The sequence below is a fragment of the Ascaphus truei genome, chromosome 1, assembly GCF_040206685.1.
Source record: "Ascaphus truei isolate aAscTru1 chromosome 1, aAscTru1.hap1, whole genome shotgun sequence".
Classification (NCBI taxonomy): Eukaryota; Metazoa; Chordata; class Amphibia; order Anura; family Ascaphidae; genus Ascaphus; species Ascaphus truei.
The window spans coordinates 275785224-275810191 of record NC_134483.1 but is presented as its reverse complement, the minus strand read 5'-3'; the positions used below and the strand labels follow the sequence as shown (position 1 = coordinate 275810191).

The 24968-nt window shown below is 44.8% G+C and overlaps 1 protein-coding gene across 4 annotated transcripts in view; it reads right to left on the bottom strand.

Annotated features, from left to right (window-relative positions):
- The window catches only part of ELP1 (elongator acetyltransferase complex subunit 1), a 132398-nt gene that overhangs the window by 4389 nt on the left and 103041 nt on the right, over nucleotides 1-24968 (bottom strand). For all 4 annotated transcript variants that reach the window (XM_075604388.1, XM_075604364.1, XM_075604380.1 and 1 more), the window contains 10 exons: nucleotides 24643-24780; nucleotides 23257-23342; nucleotides 22554-22699; nucleotides 17513-17636; nucleotides 11528-11625; nucleotides 10922-11123; nucleotides 8535-8596; nucleotides 6059-6121; nucleotides 5361-5421; nucleotides 5089-5202 (listed from right to left, as the gene is read on the bottom strand). In XM_075604388.1, coding sequence (XP_075460503.1) covers nucleotides 5089-5202; nucleotides 5361-5421; nucleotides 6059-6121; nucleotides 8535-8596; nucleotides 10922-11123; nucleotides 11528-11625; nucleotides 17513-17636; nucleotides 22554-22699; nucleotides 23257-23342; nucleotides 24643-24780 — 1094 coding nt within the window. The remainder of the gene's footprint in view (nucleotides 1-5088; nucleotides 5203-5360; nucleotides 5422-6058; nucleotides 6122-8534; nucleotides 8597-10921; nucleotides 11124-11527; nucleotides 11626-17512; nucleotides 17637-22553; nucleotides 22700-23256; nucleotides 23343-24642; nucleotides 24781-24968) is intronic.

The following is a 24968-nucleotide window of genomic DNA, read 5'->3' as shown; positions in this document are numbered from 1 at the left end:
ATACGCATTTTGTTAGTCTCTTGTAGTACGCCAAAAAGTGATGCATATAATGTGTAAAAGAAGAAGACAATCTGTTCCCTATTATAGCTTCCTCCATCCAGACTTTAAGGCGGAAAGTCAATATAGTCTAAAGCAGCACTTCGGATCGTTTTTAGACAAATATCCCCATTGAAGTAAAGAGTGATTTTCATCTGAAATCGTCCCATAAGGCCGCTTCGAAGTATATTGAATTTACCCCTAAGAATACCAATTTCCACTACAGTCAGACCAACAGTGGCAGTGCTATGAAAGTACAGGAGCGGTTGTAAATGTGACTGGCCAACACACACCATTTTGTCACTTTACCACCATCTTCTATCAATTCAAGCAGCTGTGAATCATTTTTCGCCTTCATAATGTCTTGTTTAGGTTAAATGCACTCTCTGGCTGGAATAAGAAAGATAAGAAGACAGTATGTAGCTAGTATTCAGACTTGGAAGGTTGCCAACAACCTTTGTTGTTGGGTGACCTGGTGAACCATCGTTTGAAAAATGTGAGTGATGCCCAAGCAATTGACCTAATAGTTTAAGATGGACTTTATCCTCAGGGATGCATGTTTGTGTGCATGCAAAGTGGTGAAATACACCCTCTCAGCTTTATGTAAAACATTTTTGGTCAACATCAATGCACACTACTGCTTACTTATTGCCTTTTATCCTTATACTATTATTTTACTTATACAATAAACATTTATAATGCACTAGCTAGATTGTTCTTCAGGAAATCCTGTTAACAGCAGAAGCTATCCAAAACATTACGAGTGAGAATTATTGTTAACTGTTGTAAAAGTAACAGGACTGCCCTGAACTCAGGCTGGTCAAGAAACAAAATGTCCTGAATTTGTAGGTATCTTCTCTGTTTATGTTCCTAACGGAGTATAGGATGATGTGGAATGGCACAGTAGTAGTGGTGTCAAGGAAAGGCAGAGAAAGGAAAACAGGCCATGGTCATGTAGTCGGCTCTTAAAAAGAAAAAGGTTTGCAGAGTGGTCCAAGCAGGGGAAAAAGTTGAAGAGCTCCCATCTTCCCTGTGTCAGTCAGACGCTGTATTATCAGTAATCACCAATAACCACAAACGTCCATACTTTTCTTGTTTGAAAAATCAGTAACTCTAGTGCTAAAAGTGTGACAATCCGTTGCTTTTATGTGAATACATGTTTTACATCTACATTAAGATTTCAAAAACAAGCTTTATTTTGTTAAGATGAAGGCTCATATTTACCAAGCAGTTTTGTTGCCATAAGACACCTTCCATAACTGGAAGACCCAGCATGCTGCAAGGTGTGAGAACGTGCCAGAATGGGCTTTTTGACAGACACTTAATAAATCTACTATATATTTCTGAAAGTGTCCTATGTGTCCGTGTCTGTATGTGTCTCCCTGTGTCCCTAGCGGCAATCTCATTGGACCTTGGGCCGCCCGCCCCCGCACACCTCTCATTGGCCTGAGGCGGAGTGACGGGCCAACACACACACACACACACCCCTCCCCGATGCTCCACTCACCCCCCCCTCCCCGATGCTCCACTCACCTCCCCCCCCATGCTCCACTCACCTCCCCCCCTCCCCATGCTCCACTCACCTCCCCCCCATGCTCCACTCACCTCCCCCCCCTCCCCGATGCTCCACTCACCTCCCCCCCATGCTCCACTCACCTCCCCCCCATGCTCCACTCACCTCCCCCCCCGATGCTCCACTCACCTCCCCCCCGATGCTCCACTCACCTCCCCCCCGATGCTCCACTCACCTCCCCCCCGATGCTCCACTCACCTCCCCCCCCGATGCTCCACTCACCTCCCCCTCCCGATTCTCCACTCACCTCCCCCCGATGCTCCACTCACCTCCCCCCCGATGCTCCACTCACCTCCCCCCCGATGCTCCACTCACCTCCCCCCGATGCTCCACTCACCTCCCCCCCGATGCTCCACTCACCTCCCCCCCCGATGCTCCACTCACCTCCCCCCCCGATGCTCCACTCACCTCCCCCCCGATGCTCCACTCACCTCCCCCCGATGCTTCACTCACCTCCCCCCCGATGCTCCACTCACCTCCCCTCCGATGCTCCACTCACCTCCCCCCCGATGCTCCACTCACCTCCCCCCCATGCTCCACTCACCTCCCCCCCCCGATGCTCCACTCACCTCCCCCCCCGGATGCTCCACTCACCTCCCCCCCGATGCTCCACTCACCTCCCCCCCGATGCTCCACTCACCTCCCCCCGATGCTCCACTCACCCCCCCAATGCTCCACTCACCTCCCCCCCGATGCTCCACTCACCTCCCCCCCGATGCTCCACTCACCTCTCACCCCCCCGATGCTCCACTCACCTCCCCCCCGATGCTCCACTCACCTCCCCCCCGATGCTCCACTCACCTCCCCCCCGATGCTCCACTCACCCCCCCCGATGCTCCACTCACCTCCCCCCCTCCCCGGCGGGGGGACAGGCAGCTGACACGTGGCACCTAAGATGGCGGCGGCCGGAAGGACCCCCTTCCTCCCTCGCGGAGTAACTAAGATGGCGGCGGCCGGAACGAGAGGTGACGTGTGTGTGTCTCACTGTGTGTGTGTGTGTGTGTGTCACTGTGTGTGTGTGTCACTGTGTGTGACACTGTGTGACACTGTGTGTGTGTGTGTGTGACACTGTGTGTGTGTGTGTGTGTGTGTGACACTGTGTGTGTGTGTGTGTGTGTGTGTGACACTGTGTGTGTGTGTGTGTGTGTGTGTGTGTGTGACAGTGTGTGTGTGTCACTGTGTGTGTGTGACACTGTGTGTGTGTGTGACACTGTGTGTGTGTGACACTGTGTGTGTGTGACACTGTGTGTGTGTGACACTGTGTGTGTGTGTGACACTGTGTGTGTGTGTGACACTGTGTGTGTGGGACACTGTGTGTGTGTGACACTGTGTGTGTGTCAGGCACTGTAGGGTGGGGACCGGAGCTACGGGGGGGGGGGGGGGGAGGGTCAGGAGCGTAGAGAGAGGGGGGAGCCGAGAAACATACAGGGGGAGTGGAGAGGAGGGACCCGGAAATTTTAAGCAACCCACCCCCCCTCCTGTCCAATGCCCCCCTCCTGTCCACTGTCCCCCCCTCCTGTCCACTGTCACCCCCCTCCTGTCCACTGTCCACTCCCCCTCCTGTCCACTGTCCACTCCCCCTCCTGTCCACTGTCGTCCCGTCCCCTCCTGTCCACTGTCACCCCCCCTCCTGTCCACTGTCACCGTCCACTCCTGTCCACTGTCACCGTCCACTCCTGTCCTGTCCACTGTCGTCCCGTCCACTCCTGTCCACTGTCGTCCCGTCCACTCCTGTCCACTGTCGTCCCGTCCACTCCTGTCCCCCTCCTGTCCACTGTCGTCCCCTCCCCTCCTGTCCAGTGTCGTCCCCTCCCCTCCTGTCCATTGTCGTCCCATCCCCTCCTGTCCACTGTCCCGTCCCCCTCCTGTCCACTGTCCCGTCCCCCTCCTGTCCACTGTCACGTCCCCCTCCTGTCCACTGTCACGTCCCCCTCCTGTCCACTGTCCCGTCCCCCTCCTGTCCACTGTCCCGTCCCCCTCCTGTCCACTGTCCCGTCCCCCTCCTGTCCACTGTCCCGTCCCCCTCCTGTCCACTGTCCCGTCCCCCTCCTGTCCACTGTCGTCCCGTCCCCCTCCTGTCCACTGTCGTCCCGTCCCCCTCCTGTCCACTGTCCCGTCCCCCTCCTGTCCACTGTCGTCCCGTCCCCCTCCTGTCCACTGTACCCGTCCCCTCCTGTCCACTGTCGTCCCGTCCCCCTCCTGTCCACTGTACCCGTCCCCTCCTGTCCACTGTCCCCGTCTGTCCACTTCTCCCCCCTCCTGTCCACTGTCCCCCCCCTCCTGTCCACTGTCCCGTCCCCCCCCTCCTCTCCACTGTCCCGTCCCCCTCCTCCTCTCCACTGTCCCGTCCCCCTCCTCCTCTCCACTGTCCCGTCCCCCTCCTCCTCTCCACTGTCCCGTCCCCCTCCTCCTCTCCACTGTCCCGTCCCCCTCCTCCTCTCCACTGTCCCGTCCCCTCCTGTCCCCTGTCCCCGTCCCCTCCTGTCCCCGTCCCCTCCTGTCCCTGTCCCCTGTCCCCTCCCGTCCCCTCCCGTCCCTGTCCCCTGTCCCCTCCCGTCCCCTCCTGTCCCTGTCCCCTCCCCCTCCTGTCCCCGTCCCCTCCTGTCCCCGTCCCCTCCTGTCCCTGTCCCCTGTCCCCTCCCGTCCCCTCCTGTCCCTGTCCCCTCCCCCGTCCCCTCCCCCGTCCCCTCCCCGTCCCCTGTCCCCGTCCCCTGTCCCCGTCCCGTCCACTGTCCCCGTCCACTGTCCCCGTCCACTGTCCCCGTCCCGTCCACTGTCCCCGTCCCGTCCACTGTCCCCGTCCCCGTCCCCTGTCCCCGTCCCGTCCCCTGTCCCCGTCCCGTGTCCCCGTCCCGTCCCGTGTCCCCGTCCCGTCCCGTGTCCCCGTCCCGTCCACTGTCCCCGTCCCGTCCACTGTCCCCGTCCCGTCCACTGTCCCCGTCCCGTCCACTGTCCCCGTCCCGTCCACTGTCCCCGTCCCGTCCACTGTCCCCGTCCCGTCCACTGTCCCCGTCCCGTCCACTGTCCCCGTCCACTGTCTCCCCTCCCTCCTGTCCACTGTCTCCCCTCCCTCCTGTCCACTGCCCCCCCCTCCTCCTGTCCACTGTCCCCCCCCCCTCCTCCTGTCCACTGTCCCCCCCCCCTCCTCCTGTCCACTGTCCTCCCCCCTTTCCCCCCCCCCCCCTTCCTAGCGGGAAATTTAACTCACGGGCAACGCCGGGTCTCTCAGCTAGTAGCTTAATAAATATGAGACTACAGTATATGCCATGTTACACTTGATGGTTTGGTATGCTTTCAAAGAGGGGCTAGGTTTATCTTATTCCACCAAATATGAACATACTACATAACCATCACGAGTGCCTTTTTACAACCTACAGTTTCATCGTCTGTATGGAGAATATGTAGCTAAATCTCTTAAATTGCCAAAGCGACCTGCAATACATGTATTTGTAGTATTTTCTTTTTGATAGATACAGTACCTAGGAGACCTTGCCGGGCTTTCTCTTTCAGCTCTCGCACCACAGACAGTCGTTGCTTGTGGCGAGTGAACATGGTTTTCTTGCTATCCAGGAACATCATGTGATTTCTTTGAGCTTAGCAACGGACACACAACAAAAGAAAAAAAAAAGCATTATTGTATGTTCAAGAGTAGCTCTGAAAAACACATTTGGCTATTTTGTTAGTCAAGCACTTGATTAGGAAACTACATTAAAAGAAATTTGTTAAAAAAAACTATTTGTTTTGTATTCACCTTCCAATAAGGCAGGTTTTAAGTTTGTCTCCAATATATCAAGACGTTTGTATTTGTGTATCTAAAAAAGTAACAGAACATAAACATATTAGCTCTCTGCTGCCAGAAGAGTCTGCAGATGCAACAGGGTTCCATAATAGCTCTAAAACAGACACAAAAAAAAAAGAACAATTAAGTACATTTAGAATTTAATATTGGCGATTTGATTACCATGGCAAGCAATTTCATTCAATGAATAAGCAAAATACAAAGATTTTTTTTTTTTTTTTTACCAAGAATGAGAAATTATCCATTTACCCAACATTTCAAAAGTGTATAAGGTTAACTGGTGCAGTGGAACACATGAACCATTTTCCTGTAAATTTAATTGAAATACGTCTATATAATTCTGTACTGCCTGTTTTTTTGTGACTGGTGTTCTGCTCTGATTTCACATGGAGAGTGTTATGTGTAAGATATTTGCTAGAACTTCACTTTCTAGTATTATGTTAGCACAACTAGATGGTCCCCAAAATGAAAAAATATCATCATTTTAGGTCAGTCAAACTCTATTCAAGTAGAGAAATCTGCAATGTTGTTTTACTACCATCTACCCCATATACGTTATCCCAGCATTGGAAATCTAATTATGTCCACTCCTCTGAAATCATGATGAAGACTCCTTAAACCCCAGGAGGAAAGCCTCAAATGTGTCATACCAGTCGTAAAGCCTCTTCCCAGAGAGCTCCTTCCAACAGCACCAGTATTGCCTCTTCATAATCCTGAAAATGGAGCCATTATTGACACATGCAATATTTATTTATAAAATGTTTTACCAGGAAGGAATACATTGAGAGTTACCTTTCGTTTTCTCAAGTATGTCCTGGACATAGTTAATATGACAAATAATACATGGTTACAAATACAGTTACATAAATGAACAGGGTATACATTATATACAAGACATTGCATGCACAGTTAGAGAAAATGTATATTATAGGCTTATGTAACAGTTACAGACCAGATTAAAATGTGAGGCAGCTTTTGTTTTGAAAGTACTTAAACTGGTGGTGGATGTGAGAGTCGGTTGTTCCAGTTTTGGGGTGCACGGTAAGAGAAGGAGGAGCGGCTGGATACTTTGTTGAGCCTTGGGACCATGAACAGTCTTTTGGAGTCTGATCTCAGTTGATAGGTGCTGCATGTGGTAATGGTGAGGAGCTTGTTCAGATAGATGGGTAGCTTGCCCAGAAAGTATTTGAAGGCAAGAGAGGAAAGGTGAACTTTGCGCCTAGACTCAAGTGATGACCAATTCTATTGAATTGTAGAGGGTGTCAAGTTTGCTAAGGTGGGTTTGGGTTGCCGAGTTATATACTATATCACCATCTCCATAGTCTATAATTGGCATTAGCATCTGCTGTGCGATACACTTTCTGACCAGCAGGCTTAGGGAGGATTTGATCCTGTAAAGTACACCTAGTTTGGCATAGGTTTTGGATGTCAGCGTATCAATGTGCATTCCGAATATTAAGTGGGATTCAAACCATCTGCCCAGGTATTTAAAACTAGTAAGAGGAGTTAGGGTGGTGTTAGCGTTGGTTCTGATCTGGAGCTCATTCACTGGAAGCTTTAAAAATTTAGTCTTGGTCCCAAATACCATTGTTACAGTCTTGTCAGTGTTTAAAAACAGTTTGTTTTGGGAAATCCAGTTTTCGAGTCTCAAACAGTCAGACTGAAGTATGTGTTGAAGGTCGGAGAGGCTTATGCTTGTCATCTGCATACATGTGTATTGAAGCTTCCTTACAAGCTGTGGCAAGACACACACACACACACACGATAACAGACCAAATACACACACCAGATGCACACTGCATGCATGAACAAACACTATAAACACATACACAGTGCATACTATACATGTATGCACACACACCCATCCTATGGACACAATATACATACAGACGCAACACTTTATTGCACCCAATGGCAATACATGCGTCATATTGTGTGTGTGCACTCGAAGTCCTCGAGGTAAATAACGTTTTAATGAAGAAATATCTATATAAAACTATATGTATGGTTATGAGATAATGCAGTCTTGTTAGTACCACTGATGTTAAAATAAGTCACTAGTCCAACAAGGTAAAGATGGTTAGTGGATAAGGCCTGGGACCCGCTACGCCCGGCGGCGCGGGCGGCTGCACGGGCTTTCCCCACCAGCAGGGGAATCCTCCCGAGCCAGTCCCCCCTGGCTGCACAGCTCACTACACGCTGTGACGCGTCAGCCGCTACGGGATACAAGAGAATTGTGATCCCTAGCATTGACGCGTCACGTGGTGTGGCTGTGAGCCAATGAGGAGGGGAGGCTTCGGGAGGAGGAGAGGCTTCGGGGAGCGGGGAGGAGTGTGGAGGGAAAGCAGCGTGAGTGCCTGTCTGTGTGTGTGTCTGAGTGCCTATCTGTGTTTGTGTGTGTGTCTGTGCTTGAGTGCGTGAGTGCGTGAGTGCGTGCCTGTGTGTGTGTGTTTGTGTGAGAGTGCCTGCGTGTGTGTGCGTGAGAGTGCCTGCGTGTGTGTAAGAGTGCCTGCGTGTGTGTGTGTGTGTGTATGAGTGCCTGCGTGTGTGTGTGTTGCTTTTAATTAAAAACCATCAGCAGCCCGAGCCCGTGGAGGGAGGGAGGGGGAGTAGCGGGTCCCTCCGCTCAAGCCACGCCCCCCTCCCGCTCAAGCCTCCCACTCCCGCCCACCTCCCACTCCCTACAGACCGCATATCGTGTATCGGTCTGTGTATGTCAGCGCCCCGCCTGTCTGCAGTGCGGGAGCGCTGACGGAGGGAGCGGGGCCTTAGCTTTAGGTAGCAGGATGGGGTCCAATGAAGTGCTTTTGTGCATTAATCTTCTAGATCTCCCTCTCCATATTTACATATGCACACGATCCTTGGTTAAACGACAGAATCCGTTTCACAACGGTCATCGGATAGTAAAATATCGTATTGCAAATTCAATGTTAAGCCGCAGTGGCGAGTGTTGGCGAGTGTCGGATAATCTGTTCCGATGTCGGATAATGCGTTCCCCGGAATGCATTATGACATGTCGGATAATCAGTTCGACGAATAATGGGCAATTTCCCCCTGGCCAGCCTGCCCCTGCCTCCGGTATATACACAGCGCTAATGATAAGTCAAGTGACAAAGTTAATGATACCTTGGCATACTGTTCCAACAGCACAGCTGCTTCTACCGGTTTCCTCTGCTCAACTAGTCTACCTGTGAGGAAAGAGAACACAGACTTTGGCAAAATACATAATAGTACAAAGCCAAACATCGCAATGGTTTACATCTGTAAAATTAGATGCATTTAAAGAACAATTTAAATGTACAACGCCACCAAAACATCCTGCATCTGCAATCAAGGGAAAGCACTCACCTGTGTAACTCTTATCATTTTAACCATTGCTTCACAGTTTTATGTGTTAAATACTGTATCTCTCAATGTGTTCACAAAAGCTACATTCAGAAAAGCACAACAATGGCATATATAATATATAAAAAATAAGGAAATGTCATGTTTACAGGTCACTGATGATATGATAAACAGTTCAATTCTTTTTGACGACTCATAACTTGGGTTCCATTATATGTCACGCTGCTGGTGTTACCCAAGTACTCAATTGTCCTAAGTAATAAACAGGGCAATCCTGGCCAATCAAAATGTGACTTATCCAAGCTGTGTCAGCAAGAGGTCATTAATAATACATATGTAACGGTTTTTGTGAACCGGCCTGACCCACCCAATCTCATATTGCCTCCTGTGGTCTAACCAGTCCCCATTACAGTGTGATGTCTGGTGGTGCACCTGTTGGCTACAGGACTCTGAGTCTCCCGCATGATGGTGTGTGGGGATTTGCCAACCCAGACAGGCAGCTGAGGTAGTGTGCTGAGTCCTACCTATATCCAGTGCAGCGCCTCCACCTCATCAGGATCCCTGCGTCCGCATGGGGATGGTCCTGGTGAGGAACTCCTCTGTGGTGCCCCTCTTTGTGCAATAACTCCACACTTGCACAAGAGAGTGTTGATAATCAGGAACATCTTTATTGTACGGTGGGCCATGCTGCCCTCCACAATGGGGTGTAATCAGCCCTCCATCGTTCACCGCACTTCCCTTTGAAAGGTAATGTCCTCCTAGATTAGGGATTCCCTATCCCCGCAGGGATATCTTATTCTGTGCCAGGTCCCTGGACACAGTCTCCTTATTCAGCTACTATAACATAACACTTGAACTGCTCCTTCTTTTACTCCTCCTTCTACAGAACCTAACTTTGGACACAGTGCTGTGCCTTATGTATCCTTTGGGGGCTGGCACAACTCTGACATCACTAATTATGGAGTCAGAACCTGTGACCACTCCCATCCATACATAGGGCACCTCACCAGGGTGTGAGGGCAAACCTCCATAATTACTGCTGGCATGCCAGCAACTTACCAGGCCTTACTGTCAGCAGGAGAGATGACTGCAGCCATTTTACATGACCGCTACACATATATTCATGTTTGTATCATACTTGCCTTTTTAGACATCTTCTTTACTAAAAGTTTTACAGCGATTTAGATACCCTTTAGTTAGGGTGACCATATTTGTCCTGGCAAATACCGGGACAAATGCCATATGCTACTAAAGCTGGCAAGAGGTAGTTTAAGGGAAAGCCTACCTAAGAAATAAAGCGAGCTAAGGATAGTGGCATGTTTAATAGGTAAAATGTAGCCGATTAACATTTTCCTTTTTTGAAGAAGAAGAAACCAACAAGAATAAGTATGTTTTAAACTTGAAAACATTTCCGAGGTAACCAAATGCCATGGATAGTTTTTACAATCTTTAGCCAATGTCTTTTGGTGATGAAAAGGTTTGTCGGTTCTCCAAGCTTTGTTTGCAAAGTGGTTATGAAGTGGTATGTCAAAAATAACTGCTGTGAGGTGGAGAGCAGGGAGCAATGTATGTTTTTAGAAAGAGTAGATTTGAATAGTAACGGATATAGCATTCCTCAAACTGTACCTACTTAGGTACTGCACCTGTTTTTGTATGTCCTGTACTTATTGTACCTATTTCTGCGGTGGTTAAAGCTCAGAATCTTCAGCTAATTAAAGCAGCTGAGAGATTGAGGACTGATGTATTAATGATCAGATGGTTGGGGCAAGGGCACAACTCAGTATTTATATATATATATATATATATATATATATATATGCAGAATACTTCTGTAAATTGCATGGTATTATGCATTTTATTTGCTAAAGGCGTGTTCTCATGCATGACACTTCTTTGACACGCCTCCCTACGTCATGTCCGCGCCCAGCCCCTCGCTCGTTTTACAAAAACGTACAGTCCGCACATCGCCGGAGAGGAAAGCTCACACGAGGCAAGTAGCATTGTAGCGCTCTCGCTCACTTTCACTATGGACAAAGCCTAACATGCTTGGAAGCCCATCTATCCTGTCTTGTAGCACATAAAGTACTGTATATCTATTTCTATGTGCCAAATGTTGGAGTGTCTGGTAAGTCAACATCATAGCTGTGAAATCTCCTTCCATCACTCACCTGCCACTCTCCTAGCCAGGGCAGACATTTTATCCTCTGAGTATTGCAGCTGGGAGGCCATACACATGATCTGCTGCCAGCTGCAACTTGCATCAAAAGCCTCAAGAGCCTTCTCAAAACTGCCGCAGCGGGCAAAGATTAGACCGGCTTGTTCATACTGATGCTTGGAACTCAAGTGCTCCCCATAGACATCATTAATTACCTGTAAAACAAAATGCAACATGTTCCAATGCAGCTTACTTAAATCACAAGTGACTTCTAGAAATCTACTCCTCTTTAAAGGTGCAACATAGATCAAACCCCTCTCCCCTTACAAGCTGTTCCAAATGATAAAAAAATACTTATGTAGGCATCATATTTTGTTTAAAAAAAATTGCAATCATCCAGATGTAACCCCTTAATCACAACACTGGGATTAGTACACTTTGGCCATAGGAGAGATTGTCCCTTTAATGATAACATTTAAAATTGAGTTTGCATCTTCTTTTCCACCACCGTTCACAAGTGGCATGAATGGGAGTCACTTTATTTGCTTGACCATGTATCCTGTTTTTTTTTTTGCAAATCAGACATACACATTTGCTGAGACAGTGTCGTTTTACCAACCGTATATTCCTTAGTACCCAGCGGATAAAGTTTTAAGGCTTCTGTGTATAAACTTTGATCTTTAACCAAGTTCAAAAACTCAGTGAAATGATCTGGACCTGATGAGACACAAACAGCGAAATGTAAAACCATAAAGTAATTTTCTGTTGCATCTGAATATTATTACTTTAATATGAATTAATGTCACTGTAGACTATTTAAAAAGGTAGGAGGAAGCATGGTGTTAGAAACTGTATATTAGCAATTGAACATCAACATTGGGTTTGGTAAATTACGAAACCTCATTAGCAACATGAAGCTTAATATATTCCTAGTAGATCATTTTGCCTAGAAATGCAAAGTATGTTTTAACTAACCACATTTTTTTCTTTACAAGGGTCACTTTGCCATGAGACACAAGATGGTTTTTTTTAAACTAAAAACACATTTTTCTTGTCTTTACAAATAAAACGTTCTACTCCACGGCATAGCCTTATGATGTCAAATCAGGAAATACTGTGTGTGTAACACACACACACACACACACACACACACACACACACACACACACACACACACACACACACACACACACACACACACACACACACACACACACACACACACACACACACACACACACACACACACGTTACCTGCTATGTCTATGCTAAAAAAACATTACTTCACGTCATGTTTGTAACTTCTAAGTCCCATAAGAAGCACAAAGAGAAGAAGACATCTGTAAATCCCAAATCATATGTACAGTAGAGCCAATGTGAGAAGCACTAAAGCAACAAACGAGGAATAGAATGGTGATGCATAGCTCAAAAACACCAAACTTGGACAGCAAATGCTAGGTACAAAAAAACTTTAAAGGCGCATGAAAAGGGGAAGAGAATCGCTCTTCCCCTTTTTTTCTTATAACTCACATTTTATTGACTTTTTTTCTTTTTTCATGTAACAGTACATTTTTACATATTCATAGGAGTCATCGCCGGTATACAAATTATCAAACATGTATGTAAAAGAAAAATCAAACCCAAATCAGGAGGGATGGGAAGGGGTGTGTGGAGAGGGGTCGTCCTTTCGCCTGTCTCTTTTTGTGAACCCAGCTTCACCTCTTCCAGAGTGCTAGAGTATAGACTAAATCCCCCACGTGACCAGACCCTCTGTCCTCAGTATAAAGAGCGCTACAGTAGCACTTTAGATAATTGCCTTTTTTTTAAGTCTTATTAATCCCTTTGTAGGTCAGCGGAGAACGCGTTTCTCCAACTATCATAGCAGAATTGTGGTACCATTCACCCCTGGGATGTGTGTTTGTGGTAGCCACATAATCCAGACATTTAGAAATTTAGCGCCAGTATCATTAACCAAACGTGTTCATTTTTATTTTATTTTTAATCTGGCATACAAACCAAATTCTATTTCTGATTGCAGGAATAGTCGGAATTTCTGTCTGTTTCCATAGTGCTGTGATCGTGCACCTCGTCGCTGTTGCAAAATGCACTACTAGTGTACTTTGTGTTCTAGAGATCCCTCTATTGGTCTGTTTAGTAGGAACAGCCATGGGTCTAATGGGATTGTGAGGCCTAAAATCCTCTGAAGCCAATCTTTAACTTGTTCCCAAATGGGGAGCACGAGGGCAGGACCACAGCATATGTAAGATCTGCCTCGCCTCCACATTGCTTTGGACACAATGGGGAGTATCCTGGTACGAATTTAGACAGTTTCAACGGGGTGAGGTACCACCTCATTAATACTTTATACGCGCGCTCCCTCAACATCGTACATATTGAGCTCTTGGCCGAAGCCCTGATTATTTCTTTCCATTCCTCTTCCTGCAAAATTTCCCTCAGGTCCTCTTCCCTTTGTATCATATAGGTGTATTTTTGTGCGTACACAGAGGAGTGCTAACTCATATGCTTATATATATGTTGTGGTTATATTGGGGGTTCAATAGGAGCTTGTTAGGTGTCCAGTATGTTTTACAATTCTTGTTCAGCTAGTCTTAGCTGATTGGAGGGTGGCAACCTCCTACACTGGCGACACACTTTATTCGAGCTCGGCTAGTCCCACGAATTCGGGTATACCCGGGTGTATTGAGGTTTGTGACTGTTTTCTGCCCGAGTGCATTGGGTTATTTTCCAGGCAGGGATTGAAGCATTTTATTCCCGCTGGCTGCAATACTGCACAGTATATATATATATACTGCATTACAATTCATGAATTTATGCCATCTGGTAGACACACGAAGCATTGCAGCCTATTAAATCCTAATCATTATCATTTAACAGATCAGCCGCCCGTCAGCCAGGCATGAACCCAGGCTGGGAAGGCAAACGCAACGGGGCTTGTCAGAGGTGAGGAGCGGCGCATTCCAGGTATCTGCCAGGTACATACTGGGTATTTGCTCGAATAAAGTGTGTCGGTGCAGTACCTAATTGAAGCTTACCCCCTCCCACATTTAAATGGTTAAAAGCTCACTCCATAGCATCTCCAACTCAGGGGAACTTGCTGGCTTGCAGTATGGTTGTGACAAATCTAATACAGAGTGCTTTTCCTGGTAATGTACAGGTTAATAAAAGCTTCAATCAGACTTAGAACTTTGCAACTAATATTGACAGATTTATTATAAATCATTCTTCCTGGTATTGCACAGGTTATTAAGAATTTATATTAGCGTTAGGGACCCCTGGAAATATGGTCTGCCGTGCAGTGGCTCAGGGGCTTACAACAATTTTGGCCAAAAATGTTAAACTAAAAGAACATTTTATTTAATAGATATTTATACATATATATTTAGGCACTGTACCGTGTATGAGTTTCACTGGATGTGCACTGAGCTCTGTCTGTGTTTTATGTTCTGTCTCTGGTTTTAAATGGAAGTCAATGTACCTGATTTCAATTTATTGCCGTGGATACCATAGTTAAATTGTTTGTTCCTCAATTTGTTTGCTAATAAGTTATCTGGCTTGTTTGCTTTCTCATAAAATTTCCTCTTTGACCAATTCAGAGACTTTTCAGCCTGAGAGGTAAGTAACAGATTTAACTCTATTATAACATCTTTATGCTCTTTTAACATATTTGCCCTTTTAGTACTCGTGTAAGTCTGAGAGTTACAACAGTTTTTTTTGTAACTGTTGGATTTTGGCCTCTCTTTTCCTCTTATACCCAGCTGCGATACTAATAAGCGTACCCCTAAAGGTTGCTTACTGGGCCTCCCAGAGGGTATTTTTTGAGTTAACTCTTTCTTGATTTATTCAAAAAAAATGTTCTAATTTGTCGCCTATCAGTTGACTGACTTCTGGTATTTTTATGATTGCCTCAATTAGTTTCCAATTCGCTCCAGGTCTATCCAAGTTGAATTGGGAGCACCTGATTTCAATTGGTGCCTGGTTTGACCATGAAATATCATGGATCTTTGCATATGCCATCTGTGGAACCATTCTGTTTGATACGAAGAAGTAATCTATCCAGCTTTAGCTGTCATGAGGATGAGAAAAAAGTGTACCCTCTTTTCTCCAGGGTGTAGTTCCCTCCATGTGTCTACTAGGTGTCTTTCCCTCAATTCCTTCAGCAAGGCGGTTGCCCGCTCTTTTCTGAAGGACCGGGCTTGGGCTGATCTGTCTATATCTGGGTCTAAGATCCTGTTGAAGTCTCCTCCCACTGCAATATGACCTGTTGCTACTGAGTCAAATACTTTAAAGAAGTTAGAGGAAAAATTATGGGTCCTGTTCACATGGTGCATATACATTCGCTATTGTCAGTGGGTGTCCCCGAGATGAACCCACTAAAATAATATAGCTACCTTCTAAGTCTTTTTTTACCTGTTCCACCTTGATGGGGCATCGATTATGAAAAAGAACTGCCCCCCCCCCCCTTTTTTTTTTTTTTAACCTTGGCCGAGAAGTAATTGTTTCTAAAATGCTTGTCTAAATATTTAGGGAAATTCGTTTTGCTAAAATGTGTCTCCTGTACAAAGACTATGTCCGCTTTCAGTAATTTGAATTCAGCCATGGCTACTCTTTTATTTGGGCTATTTAGGCCTTTCACATTGTGATATTATGTTTAGAGCCATGTAGTGTTCCTTATAGCGCGGCTTACCTTAATGGCCCCTTTACCTGTGCCACGTGGGGGATGTCCCATAATCATAATCATCTGCTGAAGGGTTTGAAACTTGGGCAGAACCCCATTTGAGAGGCAGGACTGAACCGGGGTGTGGGAGGGGGAACACATGAAAAACATAAAAACAACAATGCAATACAAATCATAAAATACGAGCCACCTCTGGCCCCGGCTCAAATGCCCTCGGGAGTTTAATCCCACAGAGACCTTGCAATAAAGAGGTCCTGTTTCCTGAGTCCATCGTGAACTCAGGATCCCTCGGGTCTTTGTTGGGTACAGGGGTTACTCCCCTGTCCCTCCGTAGCTTTGTGGACTGTCTGGTATCCTGCTCCTCACTCAACCCCAGCGCAATCAAGTACTACTGAAACATTTCTCTCAACCAACCTACTTGTTGCCTACTTTGTTTCTATTTTTTAGTAATATATACAGTGTTCGACAAACCTATACATTTGCTCGCCCCGGGCGAGTGGATTTAACCCCCGGGCGAGTAAATATTGGCCCAAGCAGCACACGTTTGGTACTAGGTGGCGAGTAGATTTTTTGGTGATTTGTCAACCACTGAATATATATATACATATATATATTTTTTTAAACTTTTTATTCATTATTATTCTTTGTTCTTTATTGTATCTTATATATAAGAACCATAGAGACTTGCATATCTCCTACCCTAATGCCTCCGATCCGCCTCAGCCTTCTGTGACATCCATCTTTCCAAGGTAATAGCTTGTGGTATTTCTGGCCACCTACTTCTGCCTTTTCATATACCTCTGTTTAGCCCTTATATTCTGTATTTTTATTTAGGGTGTGGTTCCCTAGCTTAACCCCTAATTCACCATTGCCTGTGATTTATTTCTGTTTGGTTGCACTTTGTTGGTTATTTTAAACTGATTGATGCGCTGGGTCTGGCGGAGCTCAAATCTCTGCCTCCATACACTTAGCAGCTGCGCATGCGCCTACCTCTTACCCTTTTTTCATGTGCCATTAAAGTATTTTTGCACCTATCATTTGCAGTTCAAGTCTGGTGTTTTTGAGCTATGTATCGCCATTCTATTCCTCGTTTGTTGCCCTGCATATGGCTGGAGCACACCCTTCGACTCAAACCACAGGGACTGAGAGTACATGCTTACCTTACAATTTGTGCAATTTTCTTATTCTACCGAATCATACAATCGGAGGAGGGAACCATGTATAGATCCTCACGAGGATTGGGACATTTGAATAGTGTGGGACGTTTAGTGGACTGGGGGTAGGAAAGTCGCATCCTCACAACCCCAGCGGCTTTTCCCTTGTCCTTTTATATGATATACTGCAAGTATTGCAGCACGGTTTCAATCACTGTATGTACACTCAGAAGGAATATTCCCTTAAACCCTGGCCAATGGAGAGGTTTTACATTTATATATGAAAACACAGCCATCTGTTAAATATCGTATTCGCCCAAATATAGTGCTATGTTTTTTCCCCTAAAAATGTCCTTCCGAAAACTGTACTAATATTATATGCGCAGGCCTAACACCTTTCATTTTTCATGTAGAACACCTTTAAAACTTGAGGGTCTTATGTGCGAGGCCGTACAATATTCGGGCAATACGGTAGGTATTGTGATATTTATTTGCATGTATTGTGTGTATCCTCCAACTTTTTGCTAGCTCCAGAGGTAAACTGGAAGGATAAGGTATGCTATATGGTGGCTATGGAATTGTAGTCACAAACGGTTATCACAGTACATCAATGTGTCTTGGGTATGAGTAGTTTTAAAAGTAGCTTTATTAAACACATCATACACAAAATAAGTGGTGTAAAGCGTGCCTGTTCTGTAGTTATTGTTTAAAGAATATCCTTTGATTTGTCTTTCCAATGTAACCAAACACTTACCACATTTGCTTAGATGCTCCAGTGCTTTTTTGTATCTTTTAAGATGCTTGTCGATAGTGTATCTCTGATAATTGTTTTCCATTTTCTTCAGCTTATTCAAAAAAGGAAGGTACTCTTTAGGGTCCTGAGAAACAAAAATTCAGTTAGTGCCTTCTTGTAGTATCTGTATCTTTTTTTAGTGCCAGAAGTATTGCAGGGACCTGTGTTACAAGACAGCTTTACTAACCAAGTGAGCCCTCAAAAGGGCTGCACATTACATATACATACAGTGCACACACAAAAGGGACGTTGCAGCTATGGGTATGGGCAAGAGCTTCTCCCCATCCATAAGGCTGCGCTTATAGTGCCGGCGACAGCGACGACGCGTCAAAACAAATGCATTGCTGCTGAGATAGAAAGCTGCCACGGAGCGACGACTTGGTCGCGATCGCTGGAAGTCATCTCAAGTTGATTTTTCCAGCGACCGTAGGCGGACGTTGCGTCGTCGGCACTATAAGCGTAGCTTTACGCTGGCACACTGATTAATACTGTCCCACTTCTCTTCTTACACTGGGAACTAGTGATTAGCACAGTCATTAAGCAGCTGAGGGAGCAGAAAGAAGTTATGAGTCACACCAGCAACATCTCCATTCCCCCTACACTGGGTAGAGAGGGAGAGCGGGCTGCTGGAGTGACAAGCCATTGAAGGCCGCAGTTAAAGCCCCCAGGGGCCACCTGTTGCCCACCAATGGACTAGCACATGTAAGCCAACATTGCAACTACTTTTATAATTACACTAGATATAAGTTACTTTTGTATTTTGCATGTAATGTTTCAATACTTCCAGGAAGTCAACACACCACATTTTTTTTCTAAAATAAAATATTCTAATAATGCATATACATGGCTGAAAGAAAATTATCATCTTTAAATGCTTGGTGTCTATATGCATTGAAAGACAATCTATTGGAAATGTGGATATAGGAGTAAAACTAAACCAGTGACAAACATTAGAAAACAAGATTATTTTATTTTACCAGGAAGTAATACATTGAGAGTTACCTCTCGTTTTCAAGTATGTCCTGGGCACAGAGTAAATCAAATAATACATGGTTACAAGTACAGTTACATAAATGAACAAGGTATACATTATATACAAGACATTGCATGCACAGTTAAAGAAAATATATATTATGAGTGTATAAAACAGTTACAGACCAGGTTAAAATGTGAGACAGCCTTAGATTTGAAAGAACTTAAGCTGGTGGTGGATATGAGAGTCTCTGGTAGGTTGTTCCAGTTTTGCGGTGCACGGAAGGAGAAGGAGGAACGTCCGGATACTTTGTTGAGTCTTGGGACCATGAATAGTCTTTTGGAGTCTGATCTCAGGTGATAGGTGCTGCATGTGGTAGGGGTGAGGAGCTTGTTCAGGTAGCTGGGTAGCTTGCCCAGAAAGTATTTGAGGGTGAGACAGGAAAGGTGAACTTTGCGCCTAGACTCTAGTGATGACCAATCTAGTTCTTTGAGCATTTCGCAGTGATGTGTGTTATAGTTGCATTGGAGAACAAAACGACAAATTGAATTGTAGAGGGTGTCAAGTTAGCTAAGGTAGGTTTGAGGAGCCGAGCCATATACTATGTCTCCATAGTCAATAATTGGCATTAGCATCTGCTGTGCAATACGCTTTCTGACCAGGAGAGTTAGGGAGGATTTGTTCCTGTAAAGTACCCCTAGTTTGGCACAGGTCTTGGTTGTCAGGGTATCAATGTGCCTCCCGAATGTTAAGTGGGAGTCAAACCATAAGCCCAGGTATTTAAAACTAGTGACAGGTGTTAGGGTGGTGTTAGCGTTGGTTCTAATCAGGAGCTCAGTCACTGGAAGCTTTACAAATTTAGTCTTGGTCCCAAATACCATTGTTACAGTCTTGTCAGTGTTTAAAAACAGTTTGTTTTGGGAAATCCAGTTTTCGAGTCTCAAAAAGTCAGACTTAAGTATGTGTTGAAGGTCAGAGAGGCTATGGCTGTGTGCATATAGGATTGTGTCATCTGCATACATGTGTATTGAGGCTTCCTTACAAGCTGTGGGAAGATCATTAATGAACACTGAGAAGAGTAGGGGCCCCAGAACAGAGCCTTGCGGGACACCACAGGTGATATCCAGGGGGTTGGAGTTAGAGCCTGAAATGGACACATGTTGGGATCTTCCTGATAGGTAGGACTGAAACCAGTTTAAAGCATGTTTCCCTATTCCGGAGCTCTGGAGTTTGTTAAGCAGGATAACATGATCAACTGTGTCAAAAGCCTTTGCAAAATCTAGGAATACTGCACCAGTGAGTTGTCCCCGTTCCAATTCCACACTGGATTTCATTGCAAACTTTTAGCAGGGTAGTTACGGTGGAGTGTTTGGGACGAAACCCAGACTGGAATTGGCTAGAGAAATGTGTCTTGGTGTAGAAATCGCTTAATTGGGAGTGGACACATTTTTCCATAACTTTGGATAGAATTGGGAGAAGTGAGATTGGCCTGTAGTTTGAGACAGTGTTTTTGTCCCCACTTTTGAAGATTGGGACAACTCTGGCAGTTTTCCAGGTCTTAGGGATATGGCCTGCAGACAGGATAGAGTGGACTATGGACGCAATTGGTTTGGCAATGGCTGGGGCACCAAGTCGTAGGAACCTAGATTCTAGTAAGTCGGGTCCACATTGGCTGCTTAGTTTTAGTTTGAGGAGCGCTTGTGTAATCTCCTCTTCAGATACTGGGCTAAATTGAAAATTGTGGGCAGTGTTGGGAGGGGGTGGGACTGTAGGGATACTCCCAGGATGAGATTCATGTTTGGGGTTTGTGCTGCGTTTCGCTAATAAGTTAGTGGCACACCCCACAAAGTAATCATAGAATGCATTTGCAATGTCAGTGGGGTTTGTCAGAGTAATATCCCCCTTAGTGATATTACTTGGTTGTTGATGGTTAGGAGGCTGGAATATATTGTTGATAACCTTCCAGAAGTTAGCTGGGTTTGATGTATTTTGGTGGAGATTGTCAGCGTAATATTGTGCTTTTGCATGCCTTGTTTGCCTTGTGCACATGTTCCGCATGCATCTGTAGTGATTGAGATCCGTGGTAGTGCCAGTTACATTGTAGCTTTTCCACAAGGCATCCCTGAACTGGTAGAGTGCTATAAGGTCAGGTGTAACCCATGGAAGGTGCCCCCCCCCCCGTACCCTTATTTTGCGTAGTGGAGCATGGGTATCGCAGAGTTTTAAGAACTCGGATTGGAAATAGTCGAGCGCAGAATCGGGGTCGGGAATTAAATCGATTCTGTGCCATGGGCAGTTGGTAAGGTCATCCAGAAACTGTTGTGGGTTAAAGTTTTTAAATGTTCTAGTGAGGAGAACTTTAGGGCTTGAATGGGGCGGTTTAATTTTCCTTACACAGTACACTATTGCATGGTCACTGAAAATATCAGGAAGGATGCCAGAGGATTGGATTCTGCTGGGGTTTGAGGAGAGAATCCAGTCTAGCAAGGAATGGTTATGCGATTTCAGGTTTATCCGTGTGGGTTGGGAAATGAGTTGCGATAGGTTAAGTGACTTGAGTTGTATCTGGATTTTGTGGTTTTTAGGGTCAAGCCAATTGAAGTTGAAATCTCCAAGAACTAGCAGCTCACTCTTCTCATTCAGAGAGGAAATGGAGCCAAGAAATTGGGTGATATCAGTCAAGGATTGTAGAGGGGCTTTAGGGGGGCGGTAGATGCCAGCAAGCAAGATGGGCTTAGAAAAGGGGAGGCAGATTTTGCCAACTAGAGTTTCAAAAGAGGGTGGACTTGGTGGGCAATTTAACAGTGTAAATTGTAAGGTGTCTGCAATATAAAATAACACCCCATCTCCTCTCTTTGACCTATCTCTCCTAAAAATGGAGTATCCCTGAATGGCGATATTTGCATCAGGGGTTTTAGGGGATAGCCATGTTTCTGTAAGAACGATGGCTTTAGGTTTAAGCATAAGGCACCATGCCCTTAGTTCATCCAGTTTGGGCAGCAGGCTCCGGATGTTTATATGGGCGACAGATAGCCCTTTTTGGAATTTAAAGGTGGAATTCTCAGGGGCATGGGACAGAGCTGAAATGGGAGGACCTGGGTTAGTTTCAACATCACCTGCTAGAGAGAGTAATAGTATGAGTAGAAATTTGGGTAGTTGTTTGCAAGTTGTAAATTTGTGGTGTTTTCCATTAGAGTGAGCAGTGGTTGGTGTGCTGGTTTTTAGAGTTCTCCACCAACATTCAGTAGATAGTGCAAGGCTTTTGAGTAGTCCAGGGTGTATGGTGATGTTGGGTGTGGCCCAGGATGGAGGAGTTTGTAGTGGATAGAGGGAGTAACATCTCCATGAGGCCAGGAGAAAGAAAAAAATTAAAATACATAGCAGGTTCATGATGCGAGGTAGGCAGTGCTGCAAGGAGCTGTTGTGAGCAGAGTGAGTGTGAGCAGACTAACAGCAGGTGTGTGCCTGTTCCTTGTCAAATGTTTAGCTGTATTGCAATGTTAGAGTCAGTTCAGGGTTTCAGTGTATTGTGAGATATATAAGATCTTTGCCTGAAAAGTATTTGTTAGCCTATGTACAGTATACACTCCTAGCCCCACATAAAAAGAAACTAAAAACTGTCACTCTAAGTAAACCGCACACTGTAGACTAAGGAAAATAACCAATAACCTGGCAATATTTTAGCGCACGCCTTCTGGATTGGTTTGATTCCGAGCTTACTGTCGATAAAAAGATGTCAGAGACTTTATGGTGACATTATTGGCTGCATTACTGACTATATCCAAACAAGGAGCTTCACCAAGTTGGAGTACTCTATTCCTTGGGCTTCTTTATTTAATTAATTAAAGTCAACTTATTTTTTAAATGTGGTCATGAAGAGTTATTTTTTTCAACTAAGGTAAGGAAGATACACATTTCATTTCCTGGCATATCCTAGGAAGGCACGGGGAAATATTCACACTAAATACAGAGCCTGAGCTGCCTACATAGCCATAGTCGGTGGCTAAACATGAGCAAAACTGTACAGACCTTTTGTGATTTCTCTGCCACCATGATGACCAAGTCAAAGTCATATGTCCCCAGGGAGTAATCATAAAGCTCATTGACATCCACCAGGAAGAGCAGGTACTTTAAGGCTTCCTCGGCACTGACCGCTTCAGATGATGAAGCACTCTCTAAGAAACAAAGAGGAACAGACGGTCATAAAAACTATGCAAAGTGCTTTAGCAAGTTGCCAGATTATTTTACAGGCAGTGATCGTGTTCTTTAAGAATGTAGTTTTATATATGGGATTTAGCTAGTCAATGAAGAAGCTCACTTGAAGACAAAATATATATCTGAAGCATGCACAAATGACATTTTTAAAAATGCATTGAACAATTATTTGGGTATCCAAAACTCTAAAGTACTATGCTGCCCACAGCATTTCAAGTACATTGTAAACATATATACACTGGTGCTCAAACCTTCGGCATCAAGTAGAGCGGGTGGAAGGTATGCTATTTAATTGTGTACATTTGGAATGATTTCATTTCTGTACTTTGGAAGCTACTGTATAAACTCAAGGAGGCATTTACCTTGTGTTCAAAAAAAGACCTTTAATAATGAAGAAGATGTAGTAATGTGCTCAAAAGGCTCCTAAATGTCAACACTGCTGGCAGACCTCAGTCTGACCCCATCCAAAACACATCATTGCAATCAAAGACAAAAATAAATAAATGCAAAATGTTACCTCTGAGCTCATGAACTTTCTGGAGAGCGAGTTCTAACTCTGGAGTAGACTTTCTGACATATGATGTGAGTATTGATAAACAATACCTGAGGGAGACAAAAGGAGCACTGAAATAACAAACAGATACACACTCCAGTGGAAACAAAGTTAATATTTCGAAAATGTATTCTTCTGATTATAACAGGGGTGCACAGATTTTCCAGGGGGGGGGGGCAGCGGTTGCAGAGGCCCCGCGCTCTCCCCCAAGGCATTTAAATTATCATTAATTTAATTAATCATTTGTGACTGACACACACCCTATCTCTCTAACATTGTCATGTTATATACATCAATGGAAAACACTTTGGGAGTACATTCCAAAAATCAAACAATTTTACTGAATTTGACATTTGGACCAACAATTTCACCAACACCCCTTCACCATGCTGTGTTTATTCGAAAGTTTAATAAATTATGTGTAGGCTTACGTTTTAAAAACGATACTTAAGCACTATGAAATTCATATAACTTGCAATCCACTAGAGTTACATCCCGTACATGTGCACGGACAGGGCTACCTTGTATTTTATAATCAGATTATTTGATCCTCCTTCCTCAGGTTCAAAAGGAGCTGCCATTATACTTAACAAAATCTTAAAGCAGATAATGCATTTCACTTCCCACTTAATTACACAAATTAGTCACAAATTATGTTTTTATACTATGCCAGCAATCAGTGCGTGGTTAGTTTTTAACCCATTGCAGAGATGGAAAACATTACCATGTATTGCAATTTATTAAGATACTCCAGCACCAAATGTTTAAGAAAGGTTTTAGTCGGCAGTCTTTCAGCTAGACCCCACACCATTTCATTTGAATTCTGCAGCTCTCCTCTTTGTATGTCTACAGGGTTGCAGACCTATGCAATACCAACTACCTATGCTACAGTATGAGTTGGCATCTTATAACCGCAACTACTAGAAGCTTGAGTGGAAAAAAGCACATCATTACTGATGCATTAGTATCTACAATTCCTTCCCAATTCCTCTTTCCCTAAAACCTGTCTGAATTGTGTAATAGCATAACTATGGAAATTCATTTGCCATTTACTTGCACATGCTCCAGTTTGTTCAAGTCCTTCTGCACTGATGTTATATATTATGGCAAAGACTTATATGCTCTAATAATAATAAATAGTATTTATGTGCAACTGTAGTGTCTGGAATTGATCTTTTATTAGATAGCTTTGCAGAACAGAGCTTTCTGACTGGTTAATCACACAGTTTTGACTGCTAACAGGTTATATTTAGAATGTCGTTCCTTTAATATCCATTACTACCAATGACATGTAAAGATGAATGACTGTGAAACAAGTTTCCCAAATTTGGCAGCAAGCACACTGCATACTTATGAGGATTCAGTTTCTCCATGGCAGCTCTCATTGCATCACAAATTACATCAACTTTTTTAGCACAGGGGCCTGGACATGACAGTGGGACGAGAGCAGCGGGCGTGGGATACATGGTCTTCGTTACGTCTTCTTCTCTGTGAACAAAGACATAGCATGAGCTATCAATTACGATTCTCTAAAAGCAGAGGATAAAAAGTCAGTGGTGACTGCTATTACTGTATATTACTGAAAGGTACAATCCCACATAGTCAGCCAGTTGAATTTCTCAAGGGGGCGGGGAGGGGAGACCCTTTAAAACAGGTCATTGAAAATAGTTCCCTTT